This window comes from Carcharodon carcharias, chromosome 13, assembly GCF_017639515.1.
Source record: "Carcharodon carcharias isolate sCarCar2 chromosome 13, sCarCar2.pri, whole genome shotgun sequence".
Taxonomy (NCBI): domain Eukaryota; kingdom Metazoa; phylum Chordata; class Chondrichthyes; order Lamniformes; family Lamnidae; genus Carcharodon; species Carcharodon carcharias.
This window is the reverse complement of record NC_054479.1, coordinates 144,296,763-144,309,044: the sequence shown is the minus strand read 5'-3', so window position 1 is coordinate 144,309,044 and position 12,282 is coordinate 144,296,763. Positions and strand designations below refer to the sequence as shown.

Here is a 12,282-nt window from a genome sequence, read left to right as displayed (position 1 = left end):
CTCTTAGGCCATTTAATGTCCTAACAATTCACTGTTAAACAAAGTTCAAAGCTCCTTTGAAGTTCTGAATAGTTCTTGTACCATTTTCACATTAAGGAAGGCATACTCTACAATCAAAGCAAACCATCAAAATTCAGCTTCCTAGATGTAGATTTCCTCTATCACTGAGCCTTGTGCAATTTGCAACTGCTTCTGCACATTGCAATATTCAAGACCTTTAACTTGTATCTGTAACAACATCTTTAGTGCCGATCAGCAATATACTTAACGCTACCATTACTCAATACCAACGCCCTTATCAAGTCTGGTACATGTAATGACGCCATGAGCTCAGACTTGTATTTATAACATTATCCTTAGCTGAGACCAATATCTATAATACTAACACTAGTAGCTGTGCCTGATGTCTCTAAAAGGACAAATTCTCATCCTTAGGCAGAATTTGATGTTTGGTGTGCGGACTCGTGCCTGACACGCCCGAGCATAATAATGACGTGCGATGACTTCGGGCGTGCATGCCAATGTCTTCGTGCACTTGCGCGATATTTCATTCGGAGTCAGCTGTGTGCCCGCCGATAACTGAAAGGCCTATTAAGGCCATTAACAAGCTAATTAAAATCAAATTAATGCTGCCCGTCCAACCTTATGGTTGACGGGGCAGGCGAAAAGACAAAGTGGCCTTTCCATTTTTTAGGAAACCTCATCCACGGGCTGGATGAGGTTTCCTAAAGCAAATAAACATTAACTGAAAACATTATTTTTGAATTAAAACATGTGCCAGCTCATGTGACAGAGAGTCACATGAGGGGACTTTTTTTTTAATGTTTACTGTCCTTAATAATTTTTTTTAAGAAGCACTTTAAACTCCCTGAGGCAGCTCTGTGCCTCCTGCCGCCTGCACATGAGCGCTGCTGCGTGTGTTCCACACAGAGCGGGCCTTAATTGGCCTGCCTGCAATGACATCGCGGAGCTGAGCCAATCGCGGACAGCGGTCGGCTTCTTGACCACCCCCACCTGCTCCTGCTCACCCACCTGACGAGGGAAAAAATTCAGATCCTCGTTTCCAAATCCCTCTCTGATCTCGACCCTTACCTATCTCTGTTACATCAAATGACCCTATAACCCTCTGAGATCCCTGTGTACCTCCAATTCCCACCTCTTGCACATCCCTGATTTTCTTCACTACTCTTTGTGGATTTGACTTCAGCTGCCTGGACCCGAAGCTCTGAAATTCCTTTGCTAAATCTTGCTGCTGCTGCATATCTCTCTCTTTTGTCCTTTCAGATGCTCCTTAAAATATTTGACTAAGCTTTTGGTCCACCTGTACTAATATCTCCTCCATTAGCTCAATGTCAAATTTTGCCTAATAACACTCCTATGAAGTGCCATTGAACATGTTGCTATTTTAAACGCTCCATATTAAGACAAGTTGAAGTTATTGTATCCTGAGCACCAAGTGGCCACAGCTCATATCAGGAGTCACTATCTGGTGAAATGCATCTTTACATCTATATTTCCTTAATCCATAGTGCAGTGGATTGGTGAGTTCCTAAGTCAGGTCCAGAAAGAGGACAAAAACAAAAAAACTGCGGATGCTGGAAATCCAAAACAAACACAAAAACAATACCTGGAAAAACTCAGCAGGTCTGGCAGCATCGGCGGAGAAGAAAAGAGTTGACGTTTCGAGTCCTCATGACCCTTCGACAGTTCAAGTTCTGTCGAAGGGTCACGAGGACTCGAAACGTCAACTCTTTTCTTCTCCGCCGATGCTGCCAAACCTGCTGAGTTTTTCCAGGTAATTGTTTTTGTTTTTGTTCCAGAAAGAGGACACTTGTCTTGAGCCACAGTCCCTGATGGTTTGGTCAATAAAACTGAATTAAACTCACTGACATTTCCCACCTTTTATTTTGAAACAGTTTTTGTGGAGAAAACTATTGGAGGGAATTTTCAGTTTGGGCACAATATGGCCACTTGACTGTCATTTGCACCAACCTTAATGGAACAGAAACCTGATTGAGTTGTACAACAGGAGACTAATCCCCCCAGTGTTAGATCCCACTCATGCCCAAACTGAAAATTACTTCCGTTATCTTTATTTTGACTCAATTTTTAATTCTTTTCTCTGATCACAACCATTTTCTGCAGGTATGATGAGCAGGGTCCTAATTGGTAATATCTAATGAAACACTCTCTGCTGGCTAATGTGTCAGGACAAATCTTCCCAGCTGAAGAAAGCTCCCAGCCTCTGTCTCATGCACTGGGTAACACTGAGAAGTCACTGTGTGGGAACTGCAGGCAGGAACTTAACTTTTCCTCATCTCTCAGTGGGAGCAGATTAACTCTTACATGATGGCATCAAATTCTTTTTTACAGCAGGCGATTTGAAAATACAAAACCTGGGGATGACACATGCTCAAAAATAAGTTGAGGCTCGGGGTTGTGTGGGAATCTGTGCTTTTAAAGTATTTTTTGAGGCCAGCCCTAACTGAAAACAGGCACTAAAAATGGAAACATAGAAAGGAAACTGACCCTCCCATTTTCTAAGGAAACAAAAACAAACTGAGATTTGGAAACCAAAACATCTGGGCGAGCTGAGCCTGGTTAAAATATATAAAAGGACACAGATCAATCCTAGCTGGGTAGTAGCAATTGATGAGTCCAGTGGTGCAGTACAGGCAAGTTGAAGAAGGCAGAGTCCAGATCCAGAAGCTCAGAATAAGTTGCTGCAGCTGTTTCTGCTACTTGATGATAGCATTGGTGACCCATCCAATCCGGGTTGAGCAGGTTCTGCAGACATGTGACAGTCATGGGGAGGACCGTGCCCTTGGAACTCAGCTGGGTTATATGCTGCTGTCGGCTGGGGATCAGACTAGCTCCTAGTAGGGGAGGAGCTGAAATTCTTCATGAGGAAGGCAGAGTTTTGGAGAACCTTGTGACTGAGTGAAGACTGTGTGGGCTGTTGAGCCAATTTGTAAGATCTGTCTTAGTTGTATCTGCCATTTAATATGCCATTTATAGTTTATAATCAACCATAATTTGCCTTTAATTCCTGTTTAACTTATGCTGGTTCTGGATGTTAGAGTATAGGTGGTTATCCCAAATACTATTTGGTGTTTGCTTTGTTTGACTCTTGTACAGTAAAAATTCTTCTGTTTTAAACTGTAAAATCTTGTGGCTTCATTCTTTTAGTAAATAACTGGGATTTCAGATTTTGGCTTTTTTTTTAAGTTAATGGTCTCTACTGAGATGGTAACAATGTTGATCCCCACATTGTCAGAGGGTGAAGTGAATCTGTTATGAAGATGAATCACATAGCTGCCTGCAGAATGAGAAGTCATTTACAACATTGGTACAGTCTAGCTTGTGTATCATGCTGATTTTGTCACTTCAGTGAAGTTAGTGCAATCAAGGAAGTATCGCATTTGATCTCTGATCTCTGTGGAAGTAGCTGATCTCATCAAATAGTGTTCTATTCACTCTCTGACTCCCTGGATCACCAAACTGCAAAATTAACTGGGATTCCCACTCCCAATTGCTATCTAGCAATTTCTGTTTTGGAAAGTATGTTTGAAGGAGTTAGGTTTTAGGTGTGATGCCTCCCACAGTCAGCTCATTTGCTGGGCCTTTGCAAAGTTAAGTGCATTCTAACATGGCACTGAATGACTATTGACGCCCAGAAAATAAGAGACTATAACTTTAGGAAAGAGGAGAAAAATGTGGGAAAGTATTACTTTACAACATATTATATTGCTAGGAATATGAGGGTCTGAAGTCAGGAACGACAAGGGCAGGGGTTGAGTGGCTACCACATGAGAAAATGATCTCTTAAATCACTTCAAGAAAAGTTGGAGTGAGATAAGGGTCGATTTTCATGCAACAGAAATAAAATATTGTGGATTTTATCTTTAAAGTAACTGAATTATATTTGGCAGTCTGTCATGTAATGCCGCTCTAAGAGAAAAGGTAAACAACCCACGGCAATCAATAAATCTAAGAAGTGTGAATGATGAGGCTTCTGATGCTTTGTAACCGTAACTAGCTGAATACAGATGGCCACAACCCACCTTTTTGATGCTGGTGCATAGCGAGAACATGAAGTTCCATCCCAGGCACAGTAGGGGTCTCTGGCTAAGCAGCATTCAGCACAAGCCTTGCCATAGATGTCACAGCGATGAAGCCAGAGCTGGACCAGCCCGTCTCTCGAGCCGATGTACAGTTGCTGCTGTAATTAAAAAGTTAAAGAAAAAAAATCAATTGCTGTTTCCTGTGGTTCTTAATGTAATGCTTTCTTCTGGAAAAGAAATACACATTATCAACAGATACGAATTAATATAATTACAAAATTTACCTGTTTTGAAGATATTTCCATATTTAATATTGGAGAAGGACCCTAAAGAAATAAGGAGGGAAATGTTAAACGTTGCATATTTTCAATTCAGCTGGCTTTTCATAACAAGCATAAAGGATCAAAAGGATTTAATCAGTTCTGAATGATTAACTAAATCGGGCAGCTTCCAGGGAAATATAATTAAGTTAGTGGGTCAACAGTGACAGTAACTCCACCCTATTCTGGACCAACATACTTACTAACATTGTTGGGCAGATTTTGAGAGTCAAAGCTCCCAGAGCAGACCTTCACCTAATGGAAGCACAGATCTAAAAAGCACGCACAGAGCTCAGCATTTGAACAGTGACCAGTTACAAAGGGAAATAATGCAAACTCTCTACTGGTAGTCTTTCATCACCAAACTTACCCTTGAAGTTAGTCACAGTCCTGAAATAGTGTTGTAATATGATGCGTTGTGGTGTCTCAACAATGAGATTTTGAGATTTGTATACTGAAACATGAAGCCTTTGTTGAAAGTCTAACTATATACACATCCAAGGTATGGCCATGCATGGAGCTGTTGTCTCCATGCAGGCTGGTTCCAGAGGGTTCTTTCTAGACTGTTCTCTCAGTCTATTACCATATGGCTCTATCCATCATACCGTGTGCCATGCTATTCTCCAGTCCCACATTAACCCTTGCTCTGTCAAGCACCTTTACACTACAATGGCATGTAGGCACATCATAAACATTCCCCTTTCTTCTCCAAAGGCAACTTTCCTTCTTTCCAATGGAGTATTACAATACAATCTTTAATTGCTCTCCCTTTTCCCCCCACCTCAAGTCTCTGACTTTACAAATTCAGACAGTCTTGAGGCTTGACATTTCTTCCACATCTCATCATGTTTGGAGGGATGCGAGTAGTACTCTGGTTTAGTTTCTGGTACTCCATTTGATTTGCTTTTTGCACTCCTTCCAGTTGTGTTTCTCCTTATTAGCAACTCCTCAGCTTTATTCAGACACTGTGGGTTTGTCCCGTTCTTTCCAAAGGGAATGTGCACTCCGTTCGTTCCTAGGGTGGACTCGAATTTTCTTTTCCTGTGCTGTCCGCCATGTTCTTGGACATATACTTTCCACAAATAGAGCCTTCATTTCCACTTGATTCACAATCTCAGCCAAATATTTGCCTGCTGTTTTATTTTCAAGCTTATGAATCTTTTCATTCAGCTAGGCGGTTCACAGCATGTCAGAGACATCTGGTGCTCTTTTTTCTTCTAGCTCCTTGCACTTCAGCCTAGGATTTACATTTTCTGATCTTAACTCTGTCTTTTCCTTCTCTGTTTGCAGCTGAACTTTGTCCTTGTCTTTCATTTTGGCTTCACTGTCGGCTTCAACTGCTTTTAGCTCCCCATACCTTGGAATGCTCTTCTGGGTCCATGCATTTAGCTATCATCGTTCGTTACACTGCAGATTACCATGTCAGATGATGGTACTGTCTCTGATGTCATATCCTGTAGAAGGGGTCACTGCTGCTAACCATGCTGTATTATGCTGATAGCGCTGATCACCCCCCACTGCCAGCCATGGTGCTCTGTAGTGTCTCAACGATGAGTTCTTGAGACTTATATACTGAAACATGAAACCCCTTATTGGTAGTCTAACTATTTACAGATCCAAGGTGGGGTCATGCTTGGAGCTGTTGTCCTTTCAAGACTGTTCTCTCAATCTATTACCATGTGACTCTGTACATCATACCGTGAGTGGTGCTATTCTCCAGTCCCACGTTAGCCCTTATTCTGCTGACCACCTTTACTTTACAGTGGAATGCATGCACATCATACAACAAATAGTTTTTTTTCAATATAAACTGAAATCATTTAAATTATAATAATATGTGCAGGTATTATCAAGGCTTTGAAATGTACACTGAACAAATAACAATTCAAATACTCAATTCCTTTGCACTTTTTCTGGTAAATCTAAACCCACATGCCTGCCAGCAAGTTAATTTTTTTATTCAAAATTTTTGACTCTTTCACCAACAGAGACAGACTCCATCACAAGCAACAAGAAAAGTAATGACATCAGTGACAGGCCTTTTCAACGTACGCCCATCTTCCAGTGTTATTATCGCATCCCTCCTTTAGAAATCATAGGGTAGAGCTCTACTGGAGTTATTGGCTTCAGCAGCTTGTTTATATGACTCCCTGTCAGAAAGGAATTCTGCTTACTGACATGTACAATGTCCTGTACTCCACCATTACATTTTTTATAGTTTGAGAATTTAGAAAAGAGTACCCCCATTCTAAGTAAGTTTTAAAGGGCTTTGTGAAAGCTTAAAACACGTCTAAGCTATTCAGTGAATCACTTGATCACTCTTTAAATGAGATTTAACAGTGAACCAAGACTATGTAGCATGACAAATGGCTTCACCATGGGTTTTCAGAGCTCTGCCCTCCAGAGTCTGTTTGAGAGCTTATTCCAGTGTTATGCTGTTACCTTAACGTTGAAATAAAAATAGTCCCATAAACTCAGAATTATCTATTGTATTTAGCCCAAGGTGTCACCACTCAGGTCAACAGAAAAAATATAATTTGAAGTAAAAGTGTGAAAATTTCATAATAAAAGACGGCACAGAAATGATAGGCTGAATGGCCTCCTTCTGTACTCTATGACAGTTAAATTTTCATCGACAAGTACAGCAAGGACAATTATAATTGAACTTGCATGTTTCAAATTTCATGACTTTCAGAACAGTTTCCTTACCTTAAACACTTGGAGCTCCTCCAGGACGACTTCTTCAGTGATCCAATTTTCTTTTGTGACACTCACCACCTTTAAGACTGTTCCAATGTCTAAGGGAAATATAAAAATCAAGATTAAAAGGGCTTTTCACCTAGAAAATGATGCAACAAGTGATGTGCACTGGTTAATGACTCTGGCCCAGTTCTAATACTGTGTCACCCCCTACCCACCACTGTAACTGTTCAAGGAGATGGGCCACCCCCGTAGTCACTGCCACCTTCTCAGTGTACCTATGGAGAAGCAATCACTGCCGTTTAGCTGGTGTTGTTCACACCCTGAGAACAGAACAGACAATTACTCAAAAATCCTGCGCAAGTTTAAGGGGCTTTTAGGTAGCAAATTTGGCAAAGTTATTTATACACCAATGTTGTTACCAGGGCAACATAAAAGCAAGATCGCACCTGTAACTTTTATTCCAATTATAATTTGCTAACTCCCATATTTACAAGTTTTTTCTTGCATTATAGTTGCTGATAGGCAAACCACATTTGAAGAACGAGAGGCTTTGCTCCAGCTCTCAGCTCAATCTGCCCTGAGTTAGCCAGTAACTCCTAAGGATGGCAACATTGGCACTGGGTGACTGATTCTCTGATTATTTTCTCCCTTAATACATGGCAATACCTGCTCTCGGCTAACTCCCTTCTCCTGAAGACTGATGGAAAGTACATCCTTGTGATTAGACAGAATTACAAGCACCAGTCCAGACTTCACTTATATAAACAGTCACTGCAATCCATGAAGTGATTCATTGTGTGCACACTTCCAGATATTTAGATTATGCATTGAAGCATATTTATTTTCAGATTTTATCACTGTGTGGCACAACGCTTTGGACAGACTCTCCCCTCCCGGCACTAAACTAACCCAGGAAGGCAAACAAGGAAGCAATCAGGACAGGGTGAAAAGTCTAATATCCAGCTAAGGGCCTCAGATAAACTGTGTTCCAATAAATAATGATAATATATCTCACTTGTTAACTTTTGCTCAAAACTGAATAGAACTAGACGTTGTGCTAGTGGAACTTTCCGCTCGATGAAAGTGAGAATGCAATGCTGAAAGACACAGAAGCATTGTATCTTCATGTCTCCAGGTTAAATCTCAGTCTGTGTGTTGACCAATGCTCTTAACCTCACTTCTTAAACATGTTGATTTGAGCTCTGCTGTTTAATTCTGGGAGTCCTGCCTTAGGAAGGCTATACAGACATTGTCCAAATTCCAGCATTGATTTACCAGGATGAGACATGGGACTGAGTTCTGGTGAGAGAGAGTAAACTTGGGTTATATGTCCCACAGGTGAGGAGGATAAACACCTGATTGAGGTGTTTAAAGCTATGGTGGGAATTAACAACGTAGATAAAGAATGTAGGATAATCTCGAGCAAGAGTAAGATGGTTAATAATGAAGGAAAAACTGTCTTCAGACAAAGGAAGGTTGGATTCATTATGTTCCAATGCACAGAAGTATTAGGATATTAAAGAAACTAAAGAGTTGGAGACAAAGGGGAATGTAAGAATGTGGGAGAGATGGAAACTGTCTAATGTCAGGTGTGAGATTAAAGCAGGTTTCAAACAGTGAATGTAGTGAAGGCCCCTCTTACCTTCTCACATTTCACCAGGGCCTTCTGCTTCCTTGGTTACTCTCACCCCCTTTGCTTTATTAACGACTTCATGTGCTGGGTTTTCTGACGAGCCCATCAGGACCCCAACATCGGGATACCACAGCGCAGCCTTATGGGAGGTAGCTGTTCATTGGCTACTTCCTCTGACCATCCTATTAAGAGCACCCTGAGGCTCCAGGCACAGTCAGAGGGCCCTCAGCAATGTCAGGCCAGCAGCCCCAATGGGAGAAGTGTTCGCTGCTAAGGCAGGAAGGCAAGTGGGAGGGCACCTCAACATGGAGGTACCTTGGGCAGCCTGCATAGGATTCATCAATTCCAAAGGCTTGAAGCTGGTAGGGCCATCGGGTGGAGAAGAAACCCTTCCACAAGAGTATTAACAGATGGGGCTGTGGCCTTTCACCCCCAAGCCCCGGTCATGGGTCCGAAGCCTTTGGCTCCGATGTCCCCTGGCCTGGCCCTCCAACAGTGGGAAAACTGCAACACCAGCGTAAAATAGTGTCTAAGTAAGACCTTAATTGCATTAATCAGCTGCCTGCCTCTCTGGAGTGGGTAGCCAACCCTGTTCCCAGTTTACCCCTGGCAAAGTCCCCAGAGGGGGAATGCATTGGGAAGTCATCGTGATACAGATTCCCTCCCCAACCCCCACACTATTTCCCTGTCCTCACTACATATAAACGTAGGTCTTTCTTTTTGTATCTTTTCAAGGCCAAAGACATAAGCTGTCAACTCATAAAAGCACCTCTCTGAATCTGATAATATAACATCAGTATCTTAGCACTGAATCGACTCTACTACATCTTTCACTGATGTGAGAAACGTTGTATAAACCCTGACAAATCTATTGTTTTCATTAAAATGTGTTTGCCCTCACAGCTCCCTTCATCACCACCCCAACCTCCAACCACATTTCAACAGTGCCGAAAAGATTCAACCCCAGGTATCAGTTCATTGCTTGACTGGAGATAGTTTATTAAATCATTTCACTAAAGGTTCTTCACTGGGTGAGTTTTATGTTGCCGCCTCCCTGTGCGTTTTTACTGAGTGCATTCCCTGCAGCCTGTCTGAGAGAAGCTCCATACATAAACACTCAGTCCATCCTCTTCACAGATACAGACTGAGCTGCTGTGTGGTTTGATCATCACCTGTCTAATGCCAGTGCTGTCAGCTTAACTCAGCTGCTGTTACTCTGGCCTCCTGTGGGGTCATGGTGACTCTTGGATTACAGTCAGGGATAGCGCTGCAGTGCGGTACTGAGGGAGTGCTGTGTTCTCAAAACCTTCTTTCAGGCAAGATTTGAAACTGAGACCCCATCTCCCTTTGTGATTGGGTTAAAAAAGGTCCCACAGTATTATTAAGAATAATAGGAATATCTTCCTCTGTCCTTCTTAACTGATGCCAAGAAAATCCTACAAATGGTCAGCTGTGTCTGCCTATATAAGAGCAATGATTCCATTTTACTGGATGTGAGATGCTTTGGAATGCGAGACAAATGCATAATCTTTCTTTAACTGAATCGATTCTACTACATCTTTCACTGGTATTAGAAACGCTGTATAAACCCTGACATATCTATTGTTATCACTAAAATGTGTTTGCTCTTGAAAGGTTTCCTCCTGAAATGAGATCGGATTCTTAGAGTGATCCAGACCACATTCCTTGCTCAGTTGATGTGATTTAGTTCAGTTCGGAACATCTGTGGAGAGGAATTGTTTTAGATACAATGCTCGTGTATTTCTCCTCGGTGCTAAGATACTGATGTTATATTATCAGATTCAGAGAGGCGCTTTTATGAAGTGACAAGCTTCTTTCTTTGGCATTGAAAAGATACAAAAAGAAACACCTACATTTATATAGCGCTTTTCATGACCACCGGATATCTCAAAGCATTTTACAGCCAACGTGGTGCTTTTGAAATAAAGTCAATGCTGTAATGTAGGAAATATGGCAGCCAGTATGAGCACAGCAAGCTCCCACATGTGTTAATGGCCAGATAATGAGTTTTTGTGATGTTGATTGAGGGATAAATATTGACCAAGACAACAGGGCTAACTCTAAGATAAAAGCAAAAAACTGTGGATGCTGGAAATCCAAAACAAAAACAAAAATACCTGGAAAAACTCAGCAGGTCTGGCAGCATCTACAGAGAGAGGAACACATGGAGAGAGATGTGAAGGTTCTGTTGAAGAGCCATACGGACTCGAAATGTTAACTGTGCTCCTCTCCGCAGAGGCTGCCAGACCTGCTGAGGTTTTCCAGGTATAACTCCCCTGCTCTTCTTTAAAATAGTGCTATGGGATCTTTTACATCCCCCCGAGTAGGCAGATGAGGCCGCAGTTTAACACCCCATCTGAAAGACGGACACAATATTATAGTAAAGAGCAAAAGAACATAAGAAATAGGAGAAGGAGTAGGCCATTTGGCCCCTCAAGCCTGCCCTGCCATCCAATAAGATCTGCCCCAGGCCTCAACTCCTCTTTCATGCCAGCTCCTCATAGCCCTCAGCTCACTGATATTTCAAAAATCTATCTCCCTGCTCTTTAAATACTTTCAGTGATCTAGCATCCACAACTCTCTGAGGGAGAGAATTCCAGACCTTCACTACTCTCTGATAGAAGAAATTCCTTCGCATCTCAGTTTTAAATGAGTTCCTCTTATTTTGTAACTATCTCCCCTAGTTTGAGATTCCCCCACTAGTGGAAACATCTCAACATCTACTCTGCCAATGCCCCTCAGAATCTTGTACATTTCAATAAGATCACTCCTCATTTTTCTAAACTCTAGAGAATAAAGGCCTAACCTGTTTAGATGTTCTTGATAAGTCAACCCCTTCATCCCAGGAATCAGCCAAGTGAATCTCTTTTGAACTGCCTCCAATGCCAGTATATCCTTTCTTAAATACAGGTATCAAAACTGTACACAGTGCTCCAGGTGCAGCCTCACCAACATCCTGTGCAGCTGTAACAAGACTTCCCTATTTTTAAACTCCAACCCCCCAGCAATACAGGCCACAATTCCATTTGCCTTCTTAATTACTTGCTGCACCTACATGCTAACCTTTTGTGTTTCATGCACAAGATCACCCAGGTCCCTCTGTGCTGTACCTTTTTGGAATCTCTCTCTCCATTTAAATAATAGTCTGCCTTTTGATTCTTCCTACCAAAGTGCATGACCTCACACTTTCCTACATTAAACTCCATCTGCCAAGTTTTTGCCCACTCACTCAACCTGTCTATATCCTCTCAAAGTTTCACACACAGAGATGTGAAGAGGAAGAGAGAAAAAGAGGTTGCAATGAATGGAGATTAAACTGGAAGTGAAGAGACAACATGAAGGGAAAGGAATGATATATTGAGAAAGATTCTGTTTTTGTTTTGGATTTCCAGCATCCGCAGTTTTTTTGTTTTTATCTATTGAGAAAGAGCACCACCTGCAGGACAAAAGGAACATGTGAGCATGCAGCTTAGAAATCCTTTGATTTCAGTTGTTGTGGTCAATGTATCCCATCCAAGTTTGTTTTCAGTATAAACGGGGC

At 41.8% G+C, this 12,282-nt stretch overlaps 1 protein-coding gene across 2 annotated transcripts in view; it reads right to left on the bottom strand.

Annotated features, from left to right (window-relative positions):
* Positions 1–12,282, bottom strand: part of sema3d (sema domain, immunoglobulin domain (Ig), short basic domain, secreted, (semaphorin) 3D) — a 360,181-nt gene that overhangs the window by 58,421 nt on the left and 289,478 nt on the right. For both annotated transcript variants that reach the window (XM_041202541.1, XM_041202540.1), the window contains 3 exons: positions 7,094–7,182; positions 4,349–4,390; positions 4,065–4,222 (listed from right to left, as the gene is read on the bottom strand). In XM_041202541.1, coding sequence (XP_041058475.1) covers positions 4,065–4,222; positions 4,349–4,390; positions 7,094–7,182 — 289 coding nt within the window. The remainder of the gene's footprint in view (positions 1–4,064; positions 4,223–4,348; positions 4,391–7,093; positions 7,183–12,282) is intronic.